Consider the following 25,773-nt stretch of genomic DNA (forward strand, 5'->3'; position numbering starts at 1 on the left):
CACGTGGTACTACACACTATGTCAACTTGCTGGCCTTTTCGTACAGACTGTCGACGACATGCGAGATTTGCTTCAGCGTGCCGAGAGTCGCTTCGTACGTTTCCTGTAGAGTAAGCAGTGTGGTATACATACATCCTCAGCGGGCTCATCGTAGATGACGAGGCAGCCTGCACCTTGGTCCAAAACACCCTGGAACACCTTGTCGAGAATCATTTGGCTGAGTCTGATGGTGAGCTGCGAGCGTCACGTACTTTTGCTCGACTTCCCGCACGGGCTGGTGCACCATCTGTGCAATATGCGAGAGCTCCACGCGCGAGTACGGCTCGATGACACGGAGCAGGTTTTGCTCTAGTAGCGAGTCGTACAGCGCAGAGAGGTGATGACGCACGATGGGATCATTGGAGAGTTCTTGCGTCAGCATGCAGGTGTACGTACCGGTCTTGTATTCGCGCAACGTCTTTTCAAACTCTTCCAAGGAGCGCTCCGTTTGCGCTTTCGCAACGGCCTTCATGACCTCGATTTCGCTGCTGCCCGTATACTTGCTCACAGTCTTGCCTTCCAGTGCCGTCGCCACATCCTGCGGCTGGTTTAGCATAATCTTGCACAGAAGCATGTATTTGAACGCAAGGAGCGTGCGTGGATCGTCCAGAGACGCAAACCCTTCGAGCGTCTCCAAAAAGTAGGACGCCGCGGTGCTGTAGTCCTTGTCTTCTGCGTGCAAAATTCCGCCCTGCATGTCCAGCTGCGCCTGCATCAAGGGGGGGCAGTAGATTGCATTGGCATTGGTGCGCGCAGCAGTGAGTGCAGCCTTGGCTTTCGGGAAATTGGAAATAGCGTGGTTGACTTTGGACTCGAGAAGGTGTACCTCGGTAAGTATCATTTTGTCGTCTAGTGTCTTGAGCTCCTTCAGCAGGGAGTTGATCAGCGGCAGCGCTTCCCGATACATCCGCGCCTCGTAGTAAAGCCCAATCAGTTTTGTCTCCAGGTTCTGTTTCAAGAAAATGCGCTTCTCCTGCTTCGCCCATTCGGCATTCTCACGCGTCACCTCGATCTGGATATTCCCGCTGCCGGGGATATCAAAAAAGTAGTCGATGAGGACGCGCACGAGCTTGGCCGTTTTCGCCTTGGCGATCGTCGTCATGAATTGGCGCGACGCGCGCACAGTTGCGGCAAGCGCTTCTGCATCCCTTCGATTAGTGCTGGTGTCTGCGTAACGTACTTTTGATCTCGGTGCAGCTGCCCTAGACGCAAGAGCGCAGCGCTCTGCTCGGTCAAGAACGCCTCGTCATCTGGTGCTATCGTCAGCGGCGGAGCGCAAACGCACCTGCTTTCTCGAGCAGCACCTTTTCGAGCATCTGTTTCCCTTCATCAACTCGGCCAGCATCAATTGCTGCGCTGGCGTCGGCGACCAAATGCATCTCTGCGTTGGCCTCCATCGTCATCCGTCAGCACACGCGGCGACGACGCGTCACTCCACTGTGCTTAGTCATCACTCGGCCGTTGATCGAAACGCGGTCTCTGCGCCGTGGCTGCGACCATGGACGACGATAGCGTGGCGCCTGTGCCAAACTTGAAAGTACAGCAGCACCTGTTTGTGGCGATGCGCAAAGGGTCTACGGACGCTGTGCGCGCCGCCGCTGTCAAGGACCTGCTTGCCGATATTGAAAAAGATGGTGCGTGGTGCGCGGTAGCTTACTCTAGAAATGCTTCCTTACTATACATTTCTGCTTGCGGACCCTGCCGTCAGCGCACAGGTCAGGCGGGACGAAGCGCTGATGAAGCGGTTGCAGGAGAAAAATGAGACCGAACTTGCGCGGCTCACCGAGGCACAGAAGAAGGCCGAGGAGAGCGAAGGCGATTTGGAATTGCATACCGTGCTCCGTCAGCGCGCCACGTACCTTGCGCGCATTGGCGACAAGGACGCCACGACTACCGCACTGGATGAAGCGCTAGAGAAAGCGACTGGACTTGGCTCTAAGATCGATCTGGCGCTTCTAAAAATTCGCGTGGGACTCTTTTTTGGCGACACAGACTTTACACAGGAAGGCATTACGCGCGCCGCCGCACTTATCGAGGAGGGCGGCGATTGGGATAGGCGTAATCGCTTGACTGCATACCGCGCCGTGTACGCGGCATCCGTACGCAACTTTTCCGAGTCTGCGAAACTTGCGCTCGAGGCGCTGAGCACATTTACTGCCACAGAGCTGCTCGACTACGAAGACTTTGTCAAGCTCACGATCCTCATGAGCATGGTTACCCTTCCGCGCCGCGAGCTCAAAAAGATGATGGAGTCGCCGGAAGTACTGCAGACGATCGACAGCTTGCCACATATGCGCGCATTTACCTCGTCGCTGTACAGCAGCGAGTATGCCGCATTCTTCCGTGCGCTGGCCGACGTCGAGCAATCGTACCTGCTTCCTTCGCGCATTCTTTCTCTGCACACGCAATACTACGTGCGCGAGATGCGCATTATTACGTTTGCACAGCTGCTGGAGAGTTACCATAAAGTCGCGATCGATAGCATGGCGCAGGCGTTTGGCGTCACCCCTGCGTACATCGATGCAGAGCTCTCGCGATTTATTTCCGCGGGGCGTCTGCCTGCGGTGATCGACAAGGTGGAAGGCACCATCGAGAACCGCCGCCCGGACGTGAAGAATGCGCAGTACAGCCGGATCATCAAGGAGGGAGATGTATTACTCAACTCGCTGCAAAAACTGTCGCGCACTGCCTTGTAGCTTATAGGACTACATATGATGCGCTTCATTCAGTGTATGAAACATGCCCGCTGCGAGCATGCGCTGCTCCACACTGCTCTTCTGCAGCTTGTCAGGGTGCAATTTTGCAATGGCGCGTGTGAAGCTACGCTTCACTTGGGCATCTGTAACGAGCTCGTGCATCCCGACCTTTTTCCATTGCAGCTCGGGCCACAGCAAATGGTAGCTGGGATCGTCGATCGACGCGAGCAGCGCACGCACATTTTTCTGCTTCCCGGCACTCCACGCCCCGAGGCGCGACTCGACCGAGTCTTTGTGTTGCAGACGCTCTGCATCCTCCGCCTCTTGTGCAATGCGCTGCGCACGCACTCGAGCTACACCCGCATCAGATGCTTGCTGTGCGGCTTTTGCTGTACAAGGTGCGGCTGGCTTGGCGGCTGGTTTCGGCGGAGGGTAGAGCATTGCGTCGCAGCGCCGCATTCCTTCGTTTGCCGCGCGGCGATTTGCGTCGCCGGAGCGAGCGCTACTGCCTTCTTCGCGCTCATAGGTATACAGACACGTCCAGTCCTGCTTTGCAAGCGTCCATTTCTCGCACGCCTCGTAGGCATGTGCACGCTGTGCGACGCTTTTGGTGTATGCCTCGCGCAAGTTTAGCGACGCGTACAAAAGGGGCAGACTTGCTTCGCGGCTGGGGCGGAAGATGTTGGGTGCGTCGTTCGCTGGTGTCGAGGGTATCACAAGGATCGCAATTGAAGCAGTCGTGTCGGCAATGGCGCCCTGGCTGTCTCCATTTTTCAAGCGCACATTTGCACGGTTGTTTAAGAGGGGGATGCGCCACAAGGAGGAGGTCTCGAGCATGGCAAGGGCTTGCGTATACTGTTCTTCCGCGTCGCCATATGCGCCGCGCTGGAACGCTTTGTTGCCGTTCTTTTTCAGGAGCATCGCCCGGTCTATGGATGCGCGTGCGTCCGTCGGGAGCGTGCGCTCCAGTGTTATAACCGGCTCCAATGGTTTTTGCGCGGTTTGTGCGGGCTGTGACGGCGAAGGTTTGGCTGGCAGTGTGGCTTTTTGCGAGGGCTTGGCTCGCTGCGCTGTCAAAGGCTGCTTGTGCTCGGCGGCAAGCGCTTGGAAGTCGGGCGCTTCAGCATGCCCATTGCTGTGCGCTCCCGCCGTCTGCATCCACCGCGGCTTGCCGTTCGTGACAGGCTGTCGTCCAGACTGTACATTGCCCATGCGGCGCAATGCTTGCTGTCCAAGGCTTACCGCGACACCCGCGGCTGATGACGTGTGTCCATCATCCAGCGCCTTTTGCGCTTGTGCTTTGGCGGAGCCCCACAGCGCGTTTGCATTTTTTAGCATCGACGTGCCAAACATGCTGGCCTGTGCATACAATTGATCGGCCTGTTTCTGCCAGTCAGCACCATACTCTGCTCGCTGCACAGTTTCTTCTTGCCTGTGTGATGCTGGCGCCGATTGGACAGCGCACGGCGGCTGCCGCTGCTCCTGGTCAATAAGGGCCGCTGCAGCCGCCTCGATATCGACACCTGTCTCTGTTCGGGCCAGTGCATCTCGCGCCGCATCAGGTGCAAATCCCATCTCGACAAGCTGGCCAACAATGTGTGGCGGCGGCGAGCGCGCGCGCGCCTTGCCTGCGGCGCGAAGGGAGGGCGGCGGCGAGGCGGCCTGCTCCTGGGGACTACTACGGGGCGAGCGCTGCTTTGCTACAGGCAGCGATAGGGCACCCAAAAGATCGTCGGTTTCTTGTATGGCCGGAGACGGTGCTGCAAAATCGCCCAGCAAGTCAAAAGAGGCGTGCGAGGCGTCGGTCGTCTTGGACGGCGCGGCGGCATTGCCAAGTGTGTCCAATGTATCGAGATCCCAAATAGATTTGGGCGACTTATGGTGCACAGGCTGCACAGGCGCAGCGCGTGGCGCGACAGCGCCGGATGCTGCAGCTGGACGCACCGCGCCTGAAAAAGAAGTAGGCAGCAGCGACGAAAACGCATCCTCCCCCGTTTGTTTTTTCGGCTCGGCGCGCCGTGCTGGCGGTGCACTTGGCCGTGCATGTGCCGGCATCGTGCGCAGCAGCGCGTCAAAGTTATAGGAGCTTTGCTCTGCACCATTGCTTTGTGCAGGCTGGCCCCAGTCCAGACTCGAAAGGTCGTCCATGGCCGGCAGAAGTAACACTTTCGCGACCACGACCACGTGGCAAACACAGCCCGTCAGCGTGCACGCGCACGGCTTGGTTTGCGCCATGTTTCGCATGCCAAATCCGTACGAAGATCTGGTGGCAAAGGCCACCGCCGAGTCTCTCACCGCCGAGGACTGGCAGCTAAATTTAGAACTGTGCGATAAGCTTTCGGACAATGACGAGCAAAATGCGCGGCTCATGGTATCTGCGATTCAGCGCCGCATTGCAGATAAGAATACAAATGCACAACTCTACGCACTGACACTGTCGGACACGCTATCGAAGAACTGCGGTGATGCTGTGCATCATGAAATTGCGTCGCGCGCATTTATGCAGACGGTATCGAAACGCGTCTTGGATCCAACGACCCATGCACTGGTCAAGAAGCGGATCCTTGTTTTGCTGCGCTCGTGGGCCGACGAGTACAAGCACGACGACACACTTGGCTTGGTAGCCGATACAGTGCGCGAACTGCGCGAGGAATGTACGTGGCGCGTTGGCTAACGCTAGATTACGACCTGGACGACGACGAGATCCCGACATCCCATGCCGCGGACGAGGAGCAAATGCGGCGCGAAGAGGATGAACTCCAGCGTGTACTGGCATTGTCTGTACAGGACCAGGGCAGGAGGAGCGCATGGAGTACGCGCGACGCTGATGCAGGAGGGAGTAGCGCACAGTCCATGCCAACTGCCGCGTCAAGCTCCTCAGCGCCTGCGATGCCGCAGCTGGAGCCTGTCACACCATTGCATTTCGCCAACTCGAGTGTGCAAGCGGATCGCAATGCATCCGAACAACCGCAGCCTGTTGCACCGACTCAGGCGCGGCCGTCCTACGTGCGTGCACTATACGACTTTGAGCCGGACGAGCCCGGCGAGCTTGCATTTTCCACCGGAGACGTGATCCGCGTCCTGGACAGTGTCTATGAACAGTGGTGGCGTGGCGAGGCCCGGCACGAGGTTGGTATTTTCCCGGCCAATTACGTCGAAGCGCTTCCTGAGGCGTCAGAAGAGGCCATCCAGCGGGACATTGAGATGGAGCAGATTGTGTTCCAAGAGGCTGACACGATTCACCAGCTTCACGCGCGACTCCAGCAGCTGGATCCCCTGCGCGATAATTTCGTCGAGGACGACGAGCTGCAGGCGCTGTACCAACGCTCGCTTGCGCTTAGGCCCAAGATTATTCGAATGATTGACCGGTACAATACAAAAGTGAATGATTTGCGCGGCATGAATGACAAATTCTTCCGTGCGCGCACCATGTTTGAAGAGCTCATTGCGAAGCGTATGGAGCAGATTTATCCTGCGGCTCGCACGGGTGCCGCGGCCAATGCACCTCCTGCAGAGCCACTCGACACGCCGCGTGCTAACTATACTCCGTTATCGGACACGACGCAACCCTCGGCGCCTAGCTATCCCTCTGGGGAAGGGCACTCTGCAACGCCTGACTTGGGGCCTCTGCCCGCAGAAGAAGAAAAGCGGCGCTTGTTTGAGCGTGCAAGAGCCGAGGTAGAAGAGTACCAGCGCATGTACCAGCAAGCGGCGCCCAGCAGTCATGGCGAAAGTGCAGCACAGAGTCTCGCAGGCCTGCACATTGAATAGCTAGTACTGGGTGCATGGCGTGTGCATAGTCTAAAACATCTCCGTATCGCGCACTGCAATGCGTGAAAGTTTGCGCAGCTCGCCTTCTTTTGCAATGGACCACAAGTACCCGTCAAGCTCCACTTCCGTCATGCCGATTGCGTTGGCCCTGGCATGCTCCACAATCTTGGCGCCTGCCGTCAGTGCAGCGGCGCGAATCCGGTATGCCTCGTCTGTCCCAAGCTCAAGAGTGGCTTGCGCGCTGCTGTGCTCGCCCACGGATGCGCTCAATGTCGGCAGCGCCGCATGGCGCACGTCGAGTATTTTGAAGTGGAGCAGCATGGTGGGAATCACATTGTCTACAAACATGGGCAGCGGCGCGGGAAATCCGTTCGCCCAGCGTGCGCCGAGATCCTTGGCGATCTGCGGCGCATCGTCCGGCGCATGCACGGCACGATCGCGCAAAGCATTCAGCAGGTAGAGCGCTTTTTTCATAATGTACACGGGCCTGCCCTCGATTTCTGTGGCGTCGTCAAAGCCAGGGACGCATGCAATGGCTTCTAAAATGCGCGATTCCACGCCGCGGCCCAGTGCAAGGGCTGCGCTTGCCTCGTCCAGCAAGTAGGTGCCCAGATCGCGCTTGCCTTCTCGTTCCAGAAACTGGCCTGCCTCGTTGCACATTTTCGACGCGCGATCCAGCGGCGCGGCCAGCGGCCCGCCCGCTGTCCCGACAGTGACAAATGGCAGGGTAGGGTGCTTTTCTTCCGTGTGTGTCGGGACGCCCATAGCGCTCGCCAGCTGGACCGTGGATACCTTGGCGAGACCCTCGGCGCTCAAACTCGGCGGGCTATCGTTGCCGGAGAGGTACATGCCCAGGAGCATGCGCCGCACATTGTCTGAAGCACCGCTGCCTGTTACGGAATGAAAGTCGGCGCGGTAGCCAGAAAATGCATTCAAGAGGGAGAGTACAGCGAGGAAATTGATTTCGTCCTTCCACGTGTCGAAGCGGAGCGGAAAAGCGAGTCCGTGCTGCGACTTGAGCGCGTCGTACGTTGCCGTATTTAGCGTACGTAAGAACGTATCGATGGCGCCGTCATTTATTGCAATACGCGTCTCTTGCGTGGCTTGTACGCAGCTTGTCCGGATCACAGCGAGCAATGTGCCGTCTTGCGGCAGCGCAGCAGACATTGTGGAGGCTAGAAAAAATCCTCGCCACTCTTCCACCCCCACCATGGCATTTGCACCGTCGAGCGTGCTGGCGCGTGGGAGCGCTAGCGAGCTCGTGCAGGGCCTGTTGCGCTGGACTACAAAAGCACGCGCCAGTGCGCCCAAGGCGTTTGGCGCACACGACGCGCCGCACACGCGGGAAGATGATGCAGAGAAACGCACCTTTCGACACTGGAAGCGTATGGCTTCTGGCCGCTGGAATCCGCCACGCTACAGCGCACGACGTGAGGCACAGCTTGTGCATGCTGCATTTCAATGCGGACAGCTGGACGCAATTGCGGGGAGCAAGAAAAAAGACCAGCTTGTGCAGCGGCTTGCGCGGCAGGAAACACACGAGCTTTTCGAGCCGTGGCCGGCGGTGCGCATGCCGCGACTCGCTCCGGCAGACGATGCAAAAGAGGCGCTGCGCATAGCAAAGAAGGCACACGATGCGGGCCCGTACGCTGGCCGCTCCTCGAAGCGCATGTTTAAAGGGTCTGCGGCGGATCGCGCGTCACACACGCGTGCACAGACCGTTGCGGAGAATATGCGCACGATGGACGACACCGTGAGGGAATGGCGGCAGGAAAAGAATTTGGCGCGTGCCAAGGCAAAACCAACGAGTCCCTTGTAGATTCATGTATGTAATAGTGATACTGCATTGCTCAAACATAGTGGCTACTACAGATACAGCGTGCTATCGCGCCGCACTCCTACGCCCCCGCCGCAGAGCGCTGGCGGCCGATTGGTGTGGAGGCGTGCCGCCCCGTTCTTCCAAGTGGAGGTGCGTTTCTCGTGCCAGCCCTTTGTCTTGTGCCGCGCGCGATGGGCGACTGGACGCAGCAGTCTCATATACTCGCGGACCATGTCGTGCCTGGCGTCCTCGGCGCAGTCACATCACTCTACTTTGACCCATACGCCGAGCTGATGTGGGCCGGCAGCGCGTCTGGCCAATTGACGTCACATACTAACACCCCACCGACGCATGCGCGCTACTCGAGCTTCGCGGCACACGGCACACCTGCACATCCAAGTCCTGTACGCGGCATCCTGGCAGACGAGAAATATGTCATGAGCATAGGCTCAGATACCATGCGCGCCACACAGCGGACAGGGCTTGGGCAGTGGTCAGTGCCTATACAGGCGCATGCGCCAGGCCTCGAGCTCGCTGGGATGTGTGCATCGCCGCACAGCACTGACATTATCGTCGGTGGCGCGACGGCATCCGCTGCGGGCGGTACCCTGGCCGACAGCCCCGTGCTGCTTGCGATCCATGACAGTCATGTGCTGCGTACAGCGCCGTCGGACGCTGCAATTACACATATACTCAAAGCCGGCAAATACGTGTGTACAGGCACAGAGCAGGGTACCATTCAGCTTCGCGACCCCCGCACACTATCGATCGAGCACAAACTCATGGCACACCACGGCGGCCTGATTGACGTGCAGGCAGAAGGTAGCCTCCTTTACAGCATCGGCTGGACGCTCCGGCAGGGCCACCGCATTGCAGAGCCGCTGATCAAGGTGCACGATTTACGCACGCTCCAGCCGCTTGTCCCGATTCCCATGACTGCGCCTGGCGGTCCCGCCTTTCTTGCAGTGCATCCAAAACGCGCCTCGATGCTCGCCGTCGCGACGCATCAAGCGCAGTTCCAAATTGTGGATACGCACAACCCAGGCCAGAGTCAGTTCTACATGCTCCCATCTGCATCCTACGTATCCGCACTTACGTTCTCGTCAAGCGCCGAGGTGCTTGCGTTCGGCGAATCGGACGGGTCCGTGCGCTTGTGGACAAACGACAAGGACGCCGCGGCGATGGCTGCGCCGATGCGCTTCAATACGTATCCCACGCAGCCGCTCGCGATGCCCGAGTATGTGTCGACGCCGCGCATGGAGTGGAAGCATGATACGCCGCTCTCGTGTATTGGGATGCCCTACTATGACCACGCGCTCTTCTCTGCCATGCCGTCCGAAGAGTACTGGAGCCAGGGCACGGCGCTGCTCACGATGCCGGCGCCCCTCGATCCCGCTGTGCTTGATTCGGTGCACTTCTCAGGTGGCATAGGGTACGCGCCCCTTCCGCGGCACCTGCGCGGCAAGCGCAACCTGCTGCTTGGCACCGACGACTTGACAGACCGCTTCGACCGCAGCGGAAAGCTGAAACGCACGGCACTGGCCCGCCTGCGCAGCAAGCACGGCGATCGTCGTGTGCATCTTGCGCGCTTTCACAGCCAAAAAGCGGGCGATGCAGACGAGGCACCGGGCGCCGATGGCATGGGCATGCCCGACTACTGCCGCCAGCTCACCATCCAGTACAGCCGCTTTGGTGTGGAGGACTTTGACTTTGCCTCCTACAACAAGACGCCGTTCGCGGGCTTGGAGACCAACATTGAGAATGCGTATGCAAACGCGTACCTGCAGGCGCTGCACTATACGCGGCCGCTGCGCGCTTTCGCGCTGCGGCACATACTCATGCCTTGTGCACAGCCCAAGTGCCTCTTGTGCGAAGCAGGCTTCCTCTTCCGCATGCTGGACGATGCGCAAGGAACGCGCTGCCAAGCTGCGAATTTGCTGCACACGCTAAAAGCGATGCCCAACGTCGCGACGCTAGGCGTGCTGGACGGCGCCACGACAAACGAAACGTCGCGCGCGTACAGTGAGCTGGCCCAAACGCTGAACCACTTTATTCTCGACACATTCTCCCACGAAGCAATGCGCCTGCAACACCATTTTCAGCAGCTCTGCGCCAATCCTTGCGCGTTTGCTGTCGAGACCAAAACTGTCTGCACGCTGTGTGGCTACGAAAAAGCGCGGCAGCATGGCGCACATGTCGTAGACCTGCTGTACCCAAGCGCCGGCGCCGTCGACAATCTAGCGCAGCTCCTTGCCCCGTCGCTCGCTCGCGAAACAATGTCCAAGAGTCGGTGCCGCCGGTGCCATGCACCACATGCCGTGCACAGTACATTCAGCACCGTTCCGTCCATGGATGCCTTGCCCGATGTGCTGAGCATCAATGCGGGTGTGTATGCTGCAAACCAGCTTGCGCATTGGAAGCCGCGTGCGAACGAAGAAGAAGGGTTTGTGCCGCCGTGCATGTGGCTCGACGTGGAGCACGGTCGTCTTGTCGCACAGGGCGTCTACGACGATGCTGTGCCGAAGCGCGCGTGCGCCATGTATAGCATCCGCGCACTGACTGTGCAGATTCAAGGCGCAAACGACGCGCCGCATCTTTGCACGTTTGTGCGCGCGCCGGGCGAGGTGGATGCGTGGTACGTTTTCAACGATTTCCTCGTACGCCCGGTGCGTGCACAAGACGCGCTCTGTTTCGGCCCGTCGTGGAAGATCCCCGCGGTGCTGTTTTACGAGCGTGTGGACGCAGCCGCCTGTGCTCGCGAGCAGCAGCTGGTGCAGTGGTCGCAGGCGCTGCATCCCGACTATGACCTGCTTTTGCACGATACCAACCTTGCAAAGCACCGCGATCCAGCGCTTATGCGCCAGCAAGTGCTCGATGTACTCCCTTCGCCAGGTACACTCGTTGCGATCGACACCGAATTTGTAGCGCTCGCGTCGGAGGAAGTAGAGCTCTGCTCGGACGGTACACGCTCCGTGATTCGTCCCAGTATGCTTGGTCTTGCAAGGGTCAGTGTATTGCGCGGAGAGGGGCCGCAAGAGGGTGTTGCGTTTATCGACGATCATATCCATACCGTCGAGCCTGTCGTTGACTACCTCACGCAATACTCGGGGATCCAACCCGGCGATTTGGATCCCGCCACGACAAAGTATACCTTGGTGTCGCACAAAATGGCCTACAAGAAACTACGCATCCTTGTGGACCGTGGGTGCCGTTTCATTGGGCATGGACTGGCAAAGGATTTCCGCATCATCAGTACGTGGAATCGTTACTCACCCAGACATCTTTGTGCCGCCGAGTCAAGTCATCGATACCGTGAATTTATTCCATTCGCCGGCGCACCCTCGAAACCTTTCTTTGCGTTTCCTTGCTTGGTTTTTGCTCAAGCGCGATATTCAGTCGGGGCTGTTGCTGCACGAAGGACACGACTCGATTGAGGACGCGGATGCGGCTCTGCAGCTGTACCGATCCTACGAGCAGTTTGAACAGGACAACCGACTCGAGGATGTGCTCGAGGATCTGTACGAGATGGGGCCGCGTACCAGCTGGCGGCCGCCGGTAAAGACGGATGGGTAGCGTATGTAGAACAAGGCATGCGTAAGGCTATATCCACGGTGCTCGTTTGTGCACCAAGACTAGGGAGCGCGACGCCGACGCGCAGGCACCGGCGAATCGTCTGCATCTGCATCCTGCGCCTCGGCACGCAGCGCTGCGAGCTCAGCGTCGCCGTCCACGTCCGAAGCATTTTCGGAGGACTCGTCCTCGTCGAAATAGTCCTGCATCTGCTCTTCCGCAGCGTCGCTTTGGTCGGCTGCGCTGGCTTGTGCTTCTGCTGACACTGTATCATCCGCGACTGCTGTCTCATCCATGTGCGGCACCGGCAGTTGACCCTGTGCGCCAACCTCTGCCGCTGCCACACGCTCTTTGTCAAGTGCCTCGACGTCCTCCGCCTCCTCGTCGCTTGATGCGTACTCTACGCCGTCGAGATTGACCTTGTCTACAGCCTGGCGCGCATGCAGCTCTTTGCACACTTCGCGCTCTGTCGGGGAACGATTGCCGAGAATAATGCGGTGCCAAAATCCTTCGTAGGGCACGGCGAGATGCTGCTCGGCGCGCCGCTGCCGACGGATACGGAGCGCATACCGCATATCCACGCGGTGGTAGTATGCGGCTTTGCGTCCAAGTGCCGACGGCAATACACTTTCTTGCCGCGCACGCTGCGGCGCGGACTGCGGAGGAAGCGTGGTGGTCGGTGCGGCATCTTTGGGCGGCGCCGCGCGCATTTCGTCGCCAAACAGATCGTCTTCTTTTCCGAGCTGCTCGGCAATCGTGCCGCTCACAGAGACATCGTCCAGCTGCGGCGCAGGGTCTGGAATATTGTCGTCCAGGACAAGGACCAGCTGATTCGCAGCCGACGAAACCTGTTCGACGGGCTCCAAGTCGCGCGCATGGCGGAAGCCGGTTGCGTACTCGTTCGCGTCGCCACTTGCATCCTCCTGCTCGAGCCACGGGACGCGCGGAAACGTGCCTAGTCTGCGCCGCTTTTCGTACCGCAGAGATCCAAGATTCTCGCGGCGCTGGGCTGTTGCGCTGTCCCATGTCGGCTGCGGCTGATCCTCCTCGCTGTTTGTATACTGCGGCAGCTCGTCCGCACAAGCAAGGTACATCGATACACGCTGCTGCCCAGAGACGGCGTCTGTTACAGGACGCAGCACCGCCGTGCGCATGCGCACATCGTCGTCCGGGGCGCCTTGCGACATGCGCCCGAGCGCACTGGTAAAGCGGACTACCTGGAAACTCGATGCCCACGTCTCGGGGTCGGGGAGCAGTTCGTACGCATCTACCGCGTGCACGCCGGGCTTGCTGGGGTGCGTGAGCGTATCGAGAGCGGTATTCGCCGCGACAAAACTCTCTTCGATGCGCGCAATTTGCGCCGCACGCGACGTGTCGAGTCGCTGTACAGGCTGCGCGTGCGCGCGCTGTTTGCGCTGCTCAGCACCAAGGTACTCAGTACGGCGCAGCCATGTCACTTCGTTCGCCTTCGCAGCGGCATACGAGCCCGGCAATGTATCAGCGGCGGCGACAGGATGCGCAGCGACTTGCTCCGAGAGCAGGAATGCATCGTCGGGGTCGAGTGCGTCCATGTCGAGCGCATCCGTCGCGCCCGCAGGCAGCTTTCCATTCTCAAGCCACAAGTATTCGATCCTGGCCAAGTCCAGCGGCATGCCAGCCTCCGCGTCGACGGCGACAGGCAACTGCTGCGACTCGGCGATGCGCTGGGCATACACGGGCGACGTATAGTTTGGCTCTGGCGCTGCGACGCGGATCAGTTTGGGCGCAAAGGGAAGATCTGGAATCGGGTTGGGATAGCGCACCCTTTCCACAAGATCGCTCACGTTAGCTCGCCCTGCACGTACCGCTTTCTTCTCGCCGCCATGGTTGCGAGCACCAAGATGCGCACGTGATGACGATCGGTGCCGTGTGGAGGGCAGCGTCGTGCGCGCGTTGGAGCGTTGCGGCGTGCAATGCATGGCAAAGCAGCGCATACGCCCGGCCTTAATGCCGCCGCATTTGCGTTTCAACCGCGCAACCAAGCTGATGCAGCGCTGAGCGAGTCGGACGACGACGAATTTTCGCCGTTTTCAGCGCGTGCATCGGCGCCACAGATGCCGATGGCCACGCCCCCAGACCCTCTTGCCGAAACGCAGTTGGCGAGCAGCGACTTTACCTGTGAAGAAATCGAGACGCTCAATGCAGCACAGTCCGAGACGCCTTTCGATACGTTTTGCGCCACGTATCTCTCGCAGCACATGCACGAATTCACGACGCAGGAATCGCTGCGCGATGCGCCGCGCAAAGTGCACGAGGCGCTCGAGCGACACCACTACGATGTTGAGGCCACCGTACGCTCGCTCCAAGCAGTGGATGTTGGCGAGTCTACGCACAGCGCGCCAGCCAATGCAGCTGAAGGCGCGCGCGTGTGCCGCTACTTTCTCGCCGGCGAGTGCCGCCGCTCCGACTGCCGCTTCTCGCACGACCTGAACAAAGCACTGTGTCGCTTCTGGCTGCGTGAGCAGTGCTTGAACGATCCATGCTTATTCTTGCACGATTTCGACGCTTTCACTGCGCTGGTAGCGAGCATGTCGATCAAGCCAGCGCCGGAGCAGCCCGCCAAGGTCGTTGTCCCGAACGCCGAGCGGCGGCGCCTCGATCCATCCGAAACGCGCTGGGCTGCAGCGGCACAGCAAGCGCCAAGGACAGGGCGAGCTGTGCAGAAAAAGACTCTCGAAAAGCCGGCGCCTTTTGTGCCGCGCGCGTCGGCACGCATTGCGCTGCGCCCGCCGACGCTGCTGCCCACCTTGTCGACGGGCACAAAGCTTGCCGCAGATATGGGCAAAGCGCGCGCCGCGCTCCAGCAGAATGGCAAGGTCGACGAGCAAAGTTGGGCGACGATCGAGGCGCTTGTGCGCGCGCGGCACCGACCGATCCGCGAGCAACTGCTCGCCGCGGCCGGCGATCTTGGCGGCTGGGGCGGCAGTGCGCAAGCGAGTGATGAGCCGGGCGCACAGAGAACTCGGGGGCGCTGGGCAGGCGCGAATCTAGGCCTCTGCCTGGGCGTAGCGCGCCAAGCGAATCTAGGCAAGTATGCAAAGCACGCGCTCTCCATGGACGAGCGCACCGAAGCGTTTCTCGATATGCACGGCTTGCATGGCGCGCAGGCTGTGCAGGCGTGCGAGCATTTCCTGCTAGGACTCGAGTCAGAGTCTTTCCGAGGCCTGGCGTACCTCGGTGTGGGCGTCGGAAAGCACGCAGGGGCGAATGTGGGCAAGGGAAAGGTGGCAACGCAAGTGCGTGCGTTCCTGCAGGAATGGGGCTACCCTTTTACCGAGTATGACGGTGTGCTTGTGTGTGATCCAAACACGCACCTGTAGGGCGTTTGTAAATCAACGAGTGTATACTATGGACACCGGAGCTGCGCGTTGCGTGCGCTCCTGCAGAAGCCGTACTTGCTGCATCCTTTCGTCTCGCTACAGAGCGCTACATAAATGCAATCTGCCCACGGCGCGCAAGCTCGACAATCTTCCATCCTCCGGTGATTTCATTGCGCAGCTCGTCTTCGGCACGGGTCATGACCATCGCATAACGGCACAGGTTTGCCTGTTCGACACTGCCCTCCTTGATTTCGTTGGAGCGTGGATCCGTAAAGTACATGAGCTCTTGCGTTTGGAAGCTCACGACCAGGACAGGCATCGGGCCCGTCTCGAGCATCTTGCCCTGTATGATCTCGACGCTGGAAAGGTCGAGAATGCGGCCATCGGGGATGTATCCACGCTGCAGGTAGGGGTCGATGGTAGCCATCAGCACATTGTATGTCGCCTCGCTGCACCACTGCCGCAAAAGGTGCCGCTGGCCCGTGTGGTACGCATCGAGCACCTCGGGGATCACATACTCGCGCAGATCGTTGGTAAAGCCCGCCATGGTAAATGTGGGGTCCATTTGCTTGAATGCCCGCGATACCTGCGCCGTCTCGTTCTCTGCGAACCAGGACGCAACTGTATTTGTGATGCCACGGATGCGCTCGACTACAGGGTGCTCCGAATCTTGGAACTGCTCGTTCCACTCGTCCATCTTGCGGTGCACGGCGGTGTCTTCTGGCAAAATGCGCCACTTTTTCTGCGCAGATTCGGGCGCAAGCACCATATCCTGGCCGGCGGCTTCATTGGCAGCGACGTACGTCGTGACGGCGTACCCGCCGAGGCGCTTGCGCCGCTGCTGCTTCTCCTCCGCGTCCATCGCGGGCTTCGCAGCACCAGCAGCCTCGCCGGCAGTCTTGCGCCCAGCAGCCTCGCCCGCACTCTCGCGCCCAGCAGCCTCGCCCGCAGCAGCAGCGGCGGCAACAATCGGGTCCTCGGCCTTGGCCTCGCTCGGCGCGCTCGCCTCGACGTCCTCGACAGGCGGGGGCTTTCCGATCTTGCGCAGCCGCTTCTCGCGCTTCAGACGGCGCACTTCCTTGGCATCCATACCGTCGGTGAGGTGGATGTTGATCCCATCGGACCCATCGTCAAATGCCTCGGAAATGGTCGCGGCAAACGCCTTGTACACTTCCGTGTTGCGCACCGGTGCGGTCGAGTCCTCCAGCTGGCGGCGCATGCGGCCGGTCATTGAAGAGAGTGAACGCATAAGCTCGCTCTCTTCCATCTGCTTCAGCGTGGAGCTCACTGCGCTTCCCACCGTCCCGCCACTCTTGCGCAGTTGCTCGGCGGCGTACTGCAGACGCGGGTTGTGCTTGATCGACGAAATAATGCGCGCACGATCGTACGCTTCACGCGCCTTGCGCATCGTCTCGGTATCCTGAAACTTTTCTGTCCGGCCCTGCAGCTGCCGCATATTTTCCTGGAACTCGCGCGATTTTGTCAGTTCTTCGCGCAGCGTCTGCACAAAAACTTGAAACGGCGAGCGCGGCGTATCCAGCGCGGGCCGCGACGCATGTAGCGCGCGCACCGCCATGTGCGGTGCGCGCATTGCACCGTGCGCACTCCCAAGCGCAGCGCCTTGCCCAAGGGACACCGCACGCATACTCTTCATCGTAGCCACACAAAACGCCGCGCCGCTTCTTCGCATAGGGTCACGTGACTACACGTGAGGCGGCCCCTGCGCCCTCGCCGCCTTCATGTCTTTTGTGCACGGCCTCAAGCGGGCGTTTGGGCGCACGCTCCGCGGCGCGCGCGAGGAAGCGACTCGCAGTATGTGCATAGGAAGCTAACATTAGTTCTGCGAATGGATGTCTCGACTGCGGACCTTGCGAAGGATGTAATGCCGTTGTATACTATGACGAACGCCAAACAGATCGCCGAGATTGCGACGGGATCCGACGCCGATATCGGCGGGCTTTCGCGCTGCCACATCGCGCACGACAGCGACACGACGCCCGACGGCAAGTCTGTAGGGTACGGCCGGTTTTACGGCACGATATCAGCACAGATTCCGCGCAAGTCGGCTCTCGAGCGCAGTGGGTACGCCGCATTCCGCAACAAGTCACGGCCGAAGCTGTTTGGCACCGAGGTGTGGGATACGCTGTACTATCCCTACATTGCGTTGCGTGTGCGCAACAAGACGCCGATGCCAGAGCAGGCGCACTCTTCACTGCGCTCTGCACTGCACGCAGACGACCAGGCTGGCCCGACGGAGCGAGCGATTGCCGCGCTCGGGATCAATGTGCCCGGCCAGCACAAGTACAACAACCACGGACCGCTCTTTTTTGTCAACATCAAGACGGACGGCCCCGTGACTACAGATCTGTACCAGCACCGCCTGTTCCTCGATAACGACACGTCGTGGCGCACGATTACGCTTCCCCTCGATGCCTTTGTGCTCACAAACACGGGCGTCGTTGCAGACCAGCAAATTTCGATGATGCGCGAGCGGATCCTGAGCGTGGGCATCAGTGTCTTGCTCACGCCTCCCCAGCTCGTAGGCGACCCCGAGGAGCTAGATGGGGAAGATGACGACGAGATTAGCGCGCTGCGCCACGACGATCCAGCGCGTGGAAGCAAGCGCGACGCATCCTTTACCTTTGATCTCGATGTGCAGGGCTTTTGGGTTGTGGAGAGCCCTGAAAAGGTGCACGAGATATCGATGCAAGAGTAGCAGTATTCTTTCCTTGTAGTGCAGTACATGTTGTCTATCCGCTACACATCGGGCGTCCAAGTTGTCATGGATGCGTATTCTTCCTCTTCGACATCCGGCATGTTTTCGAGGCTTGCAAGCAGCGCCTTTTGGCTGATGCCTTTGACCTTTCCAGGCCGGTCGTCGTGCGCCTCTGGCTGCGTATCAAACAGATCCAAAATCTGGTCCGTGTCCATGAGCTCCATGCCTTTGTTCTGCTGGGTCACCACCGAATTCGCCACATTCATCTTGAACTGCTGCAGCCCCATAATCTTGGACTCGAGCGTGTTGCGTGTAATCAAGCGGTAGACATTCACCACCTTTTTCTGCCCGAGGCGGTGTGCTCGGTCCATGGCCTGTAAATCCCGCATCGGGTTCCAGTCGTGCTCCACAAAGATGACGGTATCTGCACCGGTAAGCGTCAGTCCAAGGCCGCCAACGGAGGTGGTGAGCAGCAGTGCATCAATGCTGGGATCCGCATTGAACCTCTGCACAATTCCATGGCGCTTCTCGGTGCTGACACTGCCGTCGAGGCGGAGGTACGAGACGCTCTTCATTAAATTCTTGAACAAGTCGTTCTCAATCACGTCGAGCATCTGCCGCATCTGGCAAAAGATCAAGACGCGGTGCTGCGCCACGCCAGCGTCGGACGCGGAGAGCGACAGCGTCTCGCGCTCGGTGCCGATTCCGCAGTCCAGCAAGAGCTGGCGCAGCGCTTGCAGCTTGGGCGCATGTGCAAGTCCGGCAAGTGTGCCGCGCGTGTCATTGATTTGCACGAGCATCTTGGCCTGCACGCTGTCTTGCTTGTCGAGCACAAGGCACGGATGATTGGCGAGCTTGCGCAGGTACTGCAGCGTCTGGAAGACGTGTTGCCTGCCCGGCGCGCTGTCCTGCTTCTCCTCCTCCAAGGCATCTTCAACATGCTCTCGCGCCTTGGACCGCACAAAGTCGTCGTACAGCCGCTTTTGCATCTCACCCAAGTCGCACTCGACATCCTGGATGATCTTGGGGGGAAGGTCATCAAGCACATCCTCCTTGAGACGGCGCAGCAAAAACGGCACGATCTGCTTGTGCAGCGCTTCCAGCGCAAACGTCGCAGCTTCCTGCTCTGCAGCGCTCGGCTTTCCGTTGCGGCACGCAAGCACAGGCTTGGCAAAGCGCTCGTGGAATACATACTCGGTCCCGAGGAAGCCCGGCATCAAAAAGTCAAACAGGCTCCACAGCTCCAGCACATTGTTCTGGATCGGCGTGCCGGAGAGAATCATGCGGTGCAGCGCACTGATGCGCTTCACCGCGCGCGTCGTTTTTGTCTTGGGGCTGCTGATCACATGCCCTTCGTCGAGGATGCAGTAGAACCAGGAAAAGGCGGAGAGCGCTTCGACGTCGTTGCGCACGACATCGTACGACATAATCACCGCGTCGTACCGGGAAATTTGTGTTTGGAGCCGGGCTCGCTCGGCTGGATAGCCAGCATACATAAGCGGCTTGAGGTTTGGGGAGTACTGCCGGATCTCGTGGACCCAGTGGCCAATCAGTGTGGGCGGGCAGACAATCAAGGACGGCGTTGGCGTCGCGTCGGGTGCATGCGTCGCTTGCCATCGCTGGTCGCGCTCATAGTGCTTGCTCGAGAGAAGCGTGATGGATTGCAGCGTTTTGCCGAGCCCCATATCGTCACAGAGAATCCCATGAAGTTGGTACTTGGCCAGGAATGCCATCCAGCTCACGCCGTCCAGCTGGTACTTGCGCAACTCGGCCTTCATCTCCACAGGCACCTCGTACGGCTTAACTTTACTGCCGTCGAGCAGCTGCGACAAAAACTCTTGCTCTGCCTGGCGGCGCTCGAGAAGCCGCGCCGGGAAACCGGGCGGATCTGGCAAGTTTTGGACTAGCGGCACGAGCTTTACAAGCTCGGCAAATGTGTTGGTCGCAAGCAAGCGCACGTCTTGGTCGCTATCGCTCATACGGCCCAGCACAGGGACCACGAGGAAAATCACATAGGGAAGCAGCCGGTCGTCCAAGCCGCGCACGGTTTGGGAGATGGCTTCGATGGCGCCCTGGCGATGAACCAGGCTAGACGCGTCGCCAAGCATGGGCACAATTTCCTCGACGAGCGTGTGCATGCTAGGCTCCATGACCGAGCGCGAAAGTGCGGCAAAGCACCGTGCGCCTGCGGCACGAATTACAGCGACGGGGCTCGTGATGACCAGGACAAGGATAGAGAGGAGTGGAATAAGGTCGGGGTATAGGGCGCAGTCCACATGCGGCACAATCGCCTCGAGCACGGAGCAGGCATCAAGCACAGCCTGACCGAGATCGTCACACCCGGGAATCTGTGCAGCAGTGTGCGTGTCGGAAAACGTGTCAAAGAGGGGCTTTGCGGAGCACGCCCACAGGGCCGGCACGACCTGCCAGAGCGATGCACCAAACTTGGTGCAGGTATTCATGAGCGCCATGTTGGCGCCGCGCCGGATCAGCTTGCCGAGCTCGAGCGAGGCATCTTCCTCTACCTCGCTCAGCTTCCCTTTTGCCTTCGTGGGCGGCTGTAGGGTGGCAAGTGTGTAGATGCGATCGCCCGCGGTCTTGGCGGTGCTGTATACCGGCGTGTTGCTCGTGTCTTGACACACAAAAGCGCACAAGTTCTTCACAATCTTTCCGCTTGGATTCACCTTGATCGCGGAGCGGCCGCAAAGCGCAATAAAGTCGGCAATCGCAGCAGCACTGCGCGCCTGCAAATCCTTGTTCTCTTCGTATTTGACGCTGTTCATCACACTCCGAATCACGGGATTCAGCTTCGCGGGAAGTACTTGCCATGCAATCACCGCGGTGGCGACAGCAGAGAAAACAAGAATGTCTTGCGTTTCTTTCGTCGTCTGGTAGCGCTGCACCGCGCGCAGAATCTTGGTGCGCTGCTCTTGCAGGTGGGGAAGCGCTTTTTCGCGCGACTTGGCGCCGAGGCTGGCCTCGAGTGTGGGGTACGTCGACGCACAAAATGTTTGGATGGCGTCGATGGAGAGCGCAGGGACGGCTGGAACCTTGTCTCTGGCGAGCTTCCCGTCGCGCACAAACATGTTGAGCAGTGTTTGGCAATCGTGCTGCATGCGCTGCACCATGACTGCCATTTCTGAGTAGGTAAGGGGGGTAGATGCGTCGAGCAGCGTGAGGAGCATTCCGTGCAGCTCTTTCATGCGTGCGTGCTCTTCAAGAAACTGGGGCGGATTCGCTTCCAGCTCTGCCCAGCGCTGCACGACGACAGCCGAGAGGCATTTTTGCAGCGCGGATTGCGAGCCAAGGTAGGTATGCAACAATGCACACGCGCCTTCTTCTGCATTTTGTAGCTTGGCCAGCACCTCGCCGAGTGCTGTTGCAGCGCCGAGTCGGCCGCGAATGACGGTGTCGACGCCGACAAGCGTCAGGTCCTGGGAGAGAATCCCTTTGTCTATATCGTGCTCGATTCGTGCGCCTGCGCCGGTGCGGGCGGGCACGTAAAACAGCGCGTAGTCGATCGGCGCACCGATCGGCATCATGACAATCTTGAACAGAGTGGGAATATGCAACAAGACAACGTTCGCAAAGTGCGCTGGGTCGACCGACAATATTTTCAAAACTTGCTCCCACACCTCCCACGTCGTTTCGCGGATGGGCGCTCGCTCTTCGACAATCATGTTTTGGAAGAGGAGGCGCACAAGGCGGTCGTCCAGCCAGCTATGGTCGAATGCGTCCGCTTGTAAAAACGCATTTATCGCGTGGAGCACAGCAAGACGCACGCTGGTGATTGTGTGCCGGAAAAAGACAAACAGCTTGGGAATGAGGGCAGTGAGCTGTACTGCACCAGCACCGCGCTGCGCAAGCGCGAGAACTTGGGGGTAGCTATAGAGAGACGAGAGCAGATCCATAACGCCGCCGGTGCTGCTCGATAAATCGTCTTTCATATCGCTAATACACGCCCATAGCTGCTCGAGGAGCCGCAGGACAAGGTCGAGATGCTGCTCCACAATCTGCTGCGTAATGGGCAGCAGCGTGGCAGCAGCAACGGCACGTACATCGTCGTCGTCGTCACGCAATCCAAGCATAACTACATCGACGACGTCGGCGACCATACCGTCGGCGACACTGTGTTTCTCCGCGTCGTTGCGCAGCAGATCAAAGCGGACAGCAACCTCGTACTTGAGGCCCAAGAGGCCTGCATGGCGGACTTCCCAAATGTACCCATTCCGCTGTCCATTGCCGACGAGATTCGCCTCGCGCACACTGTCCTGCCGGATCATTTCCAACAGCACGTTGTGCGTTGCATGGACCAAATCCTCGCTAATGTGCGGCAGGAGCTGTGCAAGCGTTTGCGATGCAGTTTCGCGCACAGGCGCGACCACTTGGTCAAACACAAAATCGCCGAGTCGGTCCAAAGCAAACACACACAAAAGACGCACAGCGAGGTCTTCGGCCCACGCATGGTGCAAATTTGTGTTGGTATCCAGCGACTCGCCCATCTTTTTTCCGCCGCCGCTGCCTTGCGTGCGGAAAATTTCGCGCAGGCCCAGTGCTGCGCCGTGGCGCGACTCCCAGGTAGGACTAAAAAGCTCGACGCTGAGCAGCTCAGTGAGCGCTCGGAACGGCCACTCTCCCGGCTTTGCCTGCAGCGAGGCCGTGTCTCCAGACGAGGCCGGTGTTTCCGGCGCGTCGGGGTCCGACTTGTGCCGCTTGCCGGGCTGGACATTTTTCAAGACGGGGTTGCTTGCCGTGCGTGGCGTGCCCTGTTTGGCCTCGTTCTTGCGCCTGCGCTTCAGCTGGTTGCGCTCGCGCGCGCTCAGCGCTCGGCCTTCTGGCTCGGGCTCGGGCTCGGGCTCGAACTCGGGCTCTGCCTTGGCTTCCTCTTTCGGCGCGGCCATTTGGAGCTCCACGTCCATATCGACGCCGACGTCGACGTCTTCGGCGCCAAAACCAAGCCCAAGCTTGCCTAGCAAATTCTTTTTTGCATGCTGGAGGCGCTCTTTGCTCAGCAGCTCGGGCACATCGTACTCTTTGCCTGCAGACGCAAGCAGTTTCGTGCCCGCGGCAAGGGTCTGTGCGAGATTAAAATCGGCAAAGTGCAGCCCATCGCACGGCGTCTCTTCCACAGCACCAGGCGCAGTGTCTGTGCCGTCCGGATCCCAGACGCCAGCTGCGTGGCAAATTTGGTAGATGGCCTGGCCCGCAGCATTGCGTGTCTCCCAGCTCTTGGAAAGCAGGAGTGGAACGACGCGGGTTAATAAAGAGATAATCCCGTCCCATTCGCCAAGCACGCCACGATACGCGGGCGCGCTTGAATTTGGCGCGCCGTACTCCTCGTGCTCGTCTTCAGCTTTTGTCGGGGCATCGTTTGTAGTGCCTGCGCCGCGGATACGCAGCGCGGCGATTTGTCCCAGCTGTACAGCAGCCGTGGAGCGGATCGACTGGTTCGAGCCGATGTCCAAGAGGGACACGAGCCGGTCCAGTCTCGTCGCTGGCGATCCCATGGCGAGAGTTTACAGCGCTCGTATCCAGATGCGTGTGCAAGAAAAGTGCACGCACCAAGGTGCGTGTGGGTATCGAGCGTGTGTGCAAGAAATCTGCGGGCACAATGACCGATTCTGGCCTCTAGTGGGTGCCTGCAATTTTGCCGCACGCCTGCAGCGGTTCGTTCCGGGGGCCCACTTTATATATTGGACGCGCGCGGGCGCAGAAGCCCCCGGCGCCTTATGCGCATAATTCCTCTATTTCCATGATTGAGCGCACTCGCCGCGCCGCACGGGGATGGGTGCGTACGATGACTCTATACGATGCACTATCAAGCACCCTAGCGATCCTCGGCCCATTCCTGTGGTGAGCATGACAAAGCGACCTACGTTTTCGCGCCGAATCTGCGCTTCCTCTTCGGGGGTAAAGTCGTTGTGAATGTTGAATAGCTTGCGGATCTCTTCGGGCTGCTTGCCTTTGATCATGTTTGCCCTATGGTTAGCTTCGCGCATTACATACACAGTCTTGCATCCGATATCCAAAAGACTCTTGATATCCAGATAGTTGGCAGCGAGAATAATCTCGAACAGCATTTCCTGGTCGACTTGGATAAACTTGGCGTCCCACTCGGAAATATCCGTCGCGCGACGACGCATTTCATCCATCTCATCTCCGGTCGTCGGCGGATCGTTCCTGTGATGACTGCAGTACTCAAGCACCTGTGGTAAGCGCCTGCCGTCCTACGCACCTTGGCCAGCACCGATGACGAAACATTTGGCAGCGGAATAGGCTGGTCCGTCTCGCCAATATCCTCAATCATCTGCTTGATAAGAATTGAGCGCTCCGCAACATCACGGTCCACTGTGAAATGCTCATTGTCCGACGTCGTGAGCAGCACCATGACACAAGCCAAGCAGCACGGTGGCACAGGCCGCGGCTGGCACACATGTCACGTGTACAAAAACAGCAGCGCAACTTTGCTTCCGTTGTCATGGCGACGACACTCGCGCATGCAGTGCGCGCCGCGCAGTGTGTCTCGCGCCCATCCGTGCGTGCGTACCGCACGTTTGCACCTGCACACGCTCCGCACTGGGCGCAGCCCGAGTCGCTCGGCTCGGCGGCGAGTATACCCGTCGGCGCCGACGGAAAACCGTTGGTCTTTCTTCCGCCGAGCGCGCCCGTGCGTACAGGGCCTGGCAGGAAAGAGCGGCGCAATGAGAAAAAGCAGCAGCGCAAGCTGGCTCGCAAAGAGAAGGTGAATGACACGATTGCCGCACGTCTCGGCGTCGCAGAGCAGCGCGTGGCGCCGCTCGTGCGTACGGATCACCAGTTCAAGACATTTAAGCCCATCACGCCGTCCATTCGGTGGTTGCGGTACCCACTCACGCTCGATCTGCACCGCGGCGCACCCGTGCGTGAGCTTACGCGCGCAAAGCGCAAGACGGGTGGGCGGAATCACCACGGACACATTACCGTCCGCGGCCGCGGCGGCGGGCACAAGCGCCGGCTCCGACTTGTTGATTTTTACCGGTGGGAGGCCGGAGAGCAAAAGGTGTTGCGCCTCGAGTACGACCCGAACCGCAGCGCACATATTGCGCTGATCCAGCACAAAGACACCCACCGTCTCTCCTACATTCTTGCCCCCGACGGTCTTTCCGCTGGCGATAGCGTGCAGAGTTACCGCACGGCAAAAAAGGACGACGAGGGAGGGGCTACTACTAGTGGAAACAGTCTGGATCTCGGCATTTTTCGTACACATGCGATCCGCCCGGGGAATGTCTTGCCGCTGCGCTTGATTCCCATCGGCACCACTATTCACGCTATTTCACTGCTCCCGCTCGGTGCAGCCAAGATGGTGCGCAGCGCAGGCACGAGTGGCCAGCTGGTCGCATTCTCGTCCTATAATAAGGGTGGCGCCGTCGATGCGGAGGCTGCGCCGAATTCGCAAGGAACACATGCACAAGTCAGGCTCAGCAGCGGCGAAGTCCGCTTCGTCCCTGTGGATTGCTGTGCGACTATTGGTGTCGTGAGCAACAAGGACCACCAACATCGTCGTCTTGGAAAGGCAGGGCGTAGTAGGTGGCTTGGACGCCGTCCCAAGGTGCGTGGTGTGGCCATGAACGCTGTCGATCACCCACACGGTGGTGGCCGCGGCAAGTCCAAGTCGAACAAGGCGCCACGCTCGATTTACGGGTATCCACTCAAGTTCCAGCGCACGCGCAAACCCGGCACACGCAAGGGAAATCGCATGGTCCTCCGCGAGCGTCCACGCAGGAACGGAAAGCGCGCGGGCAAGTCGTAGCGAAAGACGTAGCT

General features: G+C 59.5%; 14 protein-coding genes across 14 annotated transcripts; 7 read left to right on the plus strand and 7 right to left on the minus strand.

The window, feature by feature from the left end:
• Positions 1–16: 16 nt before the first annotated feature.
• On the minus strand, positions 17–1,436 carry RPN6 (26S proteasome regulatory subunit rpn6; the record flags this gene model as incomplete). The annotated part of the gene is made up of 6 exons (XM_056207162.1): positions 17–103; positions 133–217; positions 252–408; positions 436–1,187; positions 1,220–1,295; positions 1,325–1,436. The coding sequence occupies 6 exons, from the start codon at positions 1,434–1,436 to the stop codon at positions 17–19; spliced, it is 1,269 nt and encodes a 422-aa protein (XP_056063137.1).
• A 101-nt stretch (positions 1,437–1,537) lies between these two features.
• Positions 1,538–2,735, plus strand: RPN7 (proteasome regulatory particle subunit; the record flags this gene model as incomplete). Its single annotated transcript, XM_056207163.1, has 2 exons — positions 1,538–1,673; positions 1,702–2,735. The coding sequence occupies 2 exons, from the start codon at positions 1,538–1,540 to the stop codon at positions 2,733–2,735; spliced, it is 1,170 nt and encodes a 389-aa protein (XP_056063138.1).
• A 9-nt stretch (positions 2,736–2,744) lies between these two features.
• Positions 2,745–4,883, minus strand: SWA2 (auxilin-like clathrin-binding protein required for normal clathrin function; the record flags this gene model as incomplete). The annotated part of the gene is made up of 1 exon (XM_056207164.1): positions 2,745–4,883. One exon carries the CDS (start codon positions 4,881–4,883, stop codon positions 2,745–2,747), a length of 2,139 nt encoding a protein of 712 aa, XP_056063139.1.
• An 85-nt stretch (positions 4,884–4,968) lies between these two features.
• On the plus strand, positions 4,969–6,506 carry MVES1_002334 (uncharacterized protein; the record flags this gene model as incomplete). Its single annotated transcript, XM_056207165.1, has 2 exons — positions 4,969–5,389; positions 5,416–6,506. 2 exons carry the CDS (start codon positions 4,969–4,971, stop codon positions 6,504–6,506), a joined length of 1,512 nt encoding a protein of 503 aa, XP_056063140.1.
• A 30-nt stretch (positions 6,507–6,536) lies between these two features.
• On the minus strand, positions 6,537–7,673 carry MVES1_002335 (uncharacterized protein; the record flags this gene model as incomplete). Its single annotated transcript, XM_056207166.1, has 1 exon — positions 6,537–7,673. The coding sequence occupies one exon, from the start codon at positions 7,671–7,673 to the stop codon at positions 6,537–6,539; it is 1,137 nt and encodes a 378-aa protein (XP_056063141.1).
• A 43-nt stretch (positions 7,674–7,716) lies between these two features.
• Positions 7,717–8,325, plus strand: MVES1_002336 (uncharacterized protein; the record flags this gene model as incomplete). Its single annotated transcript, XM_056207167.1, has 1 exon — positions 7,717–8,325. One exon carries the CDS (start codon positions 7,717–7,719, stop codon positions 8,323–8,325), a length of 609 nt encoding a protein of 202 aa, XP_056063142.1.
• Positions 8,326–8,516: 191 nt separating this feature from the next.
• On the plus strand, positions 8,517–11,898 carry PAN2 (poly(A)-specific ribonuclease; the record flags this gene model as incomplete). The annotated part of the gene is made up of 2 exons (XM_056207168.1): positions 8,517–11,577; positions 11,603–11,898. 2 exons carry the CDS (start codon positions 8,517–8,519, stop codon positions 11,896–11,898), a joined length of 3,357 nt encoding a protein of 1,118 aa, XP_056063143.1.
• Positions 11,899–11,957: 59 nt separating this feature from the next.
• Positions 11,958–13,759, minus strand: MVES1_002338 (uncharacterized protein; the record flags this gene model as incomplete). The annotated part of the gene is made up of 2 exons (XM_056207169.1): positions 11,958–13,713; positions 13,740–13,759. The coding sequence occupies 2 exons, from the start codon at positions 13,757–13,759 to the stop codon at positions 11,958–11,960; spliced, it is 1,776 nt and encodes a 591-aa protein (XP_056063144.1).
• An 88-nt stretch (positions 13,760–13,847) lies between these two features.
• Positions 13,848–15,254, plus strand: MVES1_002339 (uncharacterized protein; the record flags this gene model as incomplete). The annotated part of the gene is made up of 1 exon (XM_056207170.1): positions 13,848–15,254. The coding sequence occupies one exon, from the start codon at positions 13,848–13,850 to the stop codon at positions 15,252–15,254; it is 1,407 nt and encodes a 468-aa protein (XP_056063145.1).
• Positions 15,255–15,360: 106 nt separating this feature from the next.
• TIM44 (protein translocase subunit) lies at positions 15,361–16,908 on the minus strand (the record flags this gene model as incomplete). Its single annotated transcript, XM_056207171.1, has 1 exon — positions 15,361–16,908. One exon carries the CDS (start codon positions 16,906–16,908, stop codon positions 15,361–15,363), a length of 1,548 nt encoding a protein of 515 aa, XP_056063146.1.
• A 192-nt stretch (positions 16,909–17,100) lies between these two features.
• On the plus strand, positions 17,101–17,970 carry MVES1_002341 (uncharacterized protein; the record flags this gene model as incomplete). The annotated part of the gene is made up of 1 exon (XM_056207172.1): positions 17,101–17,970. The coding sequence occupies one exon, from the start codon at positions 17,101–17,103 to the stop codon at positions 17,968–17,970; it is 870 nt and encodes a 289-aa protein (XP_056063147.1).
• Positions 17,971–18,011: 41 nt separating this feature from the next.
• Positions 18,012–23,477, minus strand: MOT1 (TATA-binding protein-associated factor mot1; the record flags this gene model as incomplete). The annotated part of the gene is made up of 1 exon (XM_056207173.1): positions 18,012–23,477. One exon carries the CDS (start codon positions 23,475–23,477, stop codon positions 18,012–18,014), a length of 5,466 nt encoding a protein of 1,821 aa, XP_056063148.1.
• A 320-nt stretch (positions 23,478–23,797) lies between these two features.
• Positions 23,798–24,358, minus strand: MVES1_002343 (uncharacterized protein; the record flags this gene model as incomplete). Its single annotated transcript, XM_056207174.1, has 4 exons — positions 23,798–23,818; positions 23,847–23,949; positions 23,977–24,176; positions 24,206–24,358. 4 exons carry the CDS (start codon positions 24,356–24,358, stop codon positions 23,798–23,800), a joined length of 477 nt encoding a protein of 158 aa, XP_056063149.1.
• Positions 24,359–24,448: 90 nt separating this feature from the next.
• RML2 (mitochondrial 54S ribosomal protein rml2) lies at positions 24,449–25,759 on the plus strand (the record flags this gene model as incomplete). Its single annotated transcript, XM_056207175.1, has 1 exon — positions 24,449–25,759. One exon carries the CDS (start codon positions 24,449–24,451, stop codon positions 25,757–25,759), a length of 1,311 nt encoding a protein of 436 aa, XP_056063150.1.
• Between the last annotated feature and the right edge of the window lie 14 nt (positions 25,760–25,773).

Source organism: Malassezia vespertilionis, chromosome 4 (assembly GCF_029542925.1).
Source record: "Malassezia vespertilionis chromosome 4, complete sequence".
Classification (NCBI taxonomy): domain Eukaryota; kingdom Fungi; phylum Basidiomycota; class Malasseziomycetes; order Malasseziales; family Malasseziaceae; genus Malassezia; species Malassezia vespertilionis.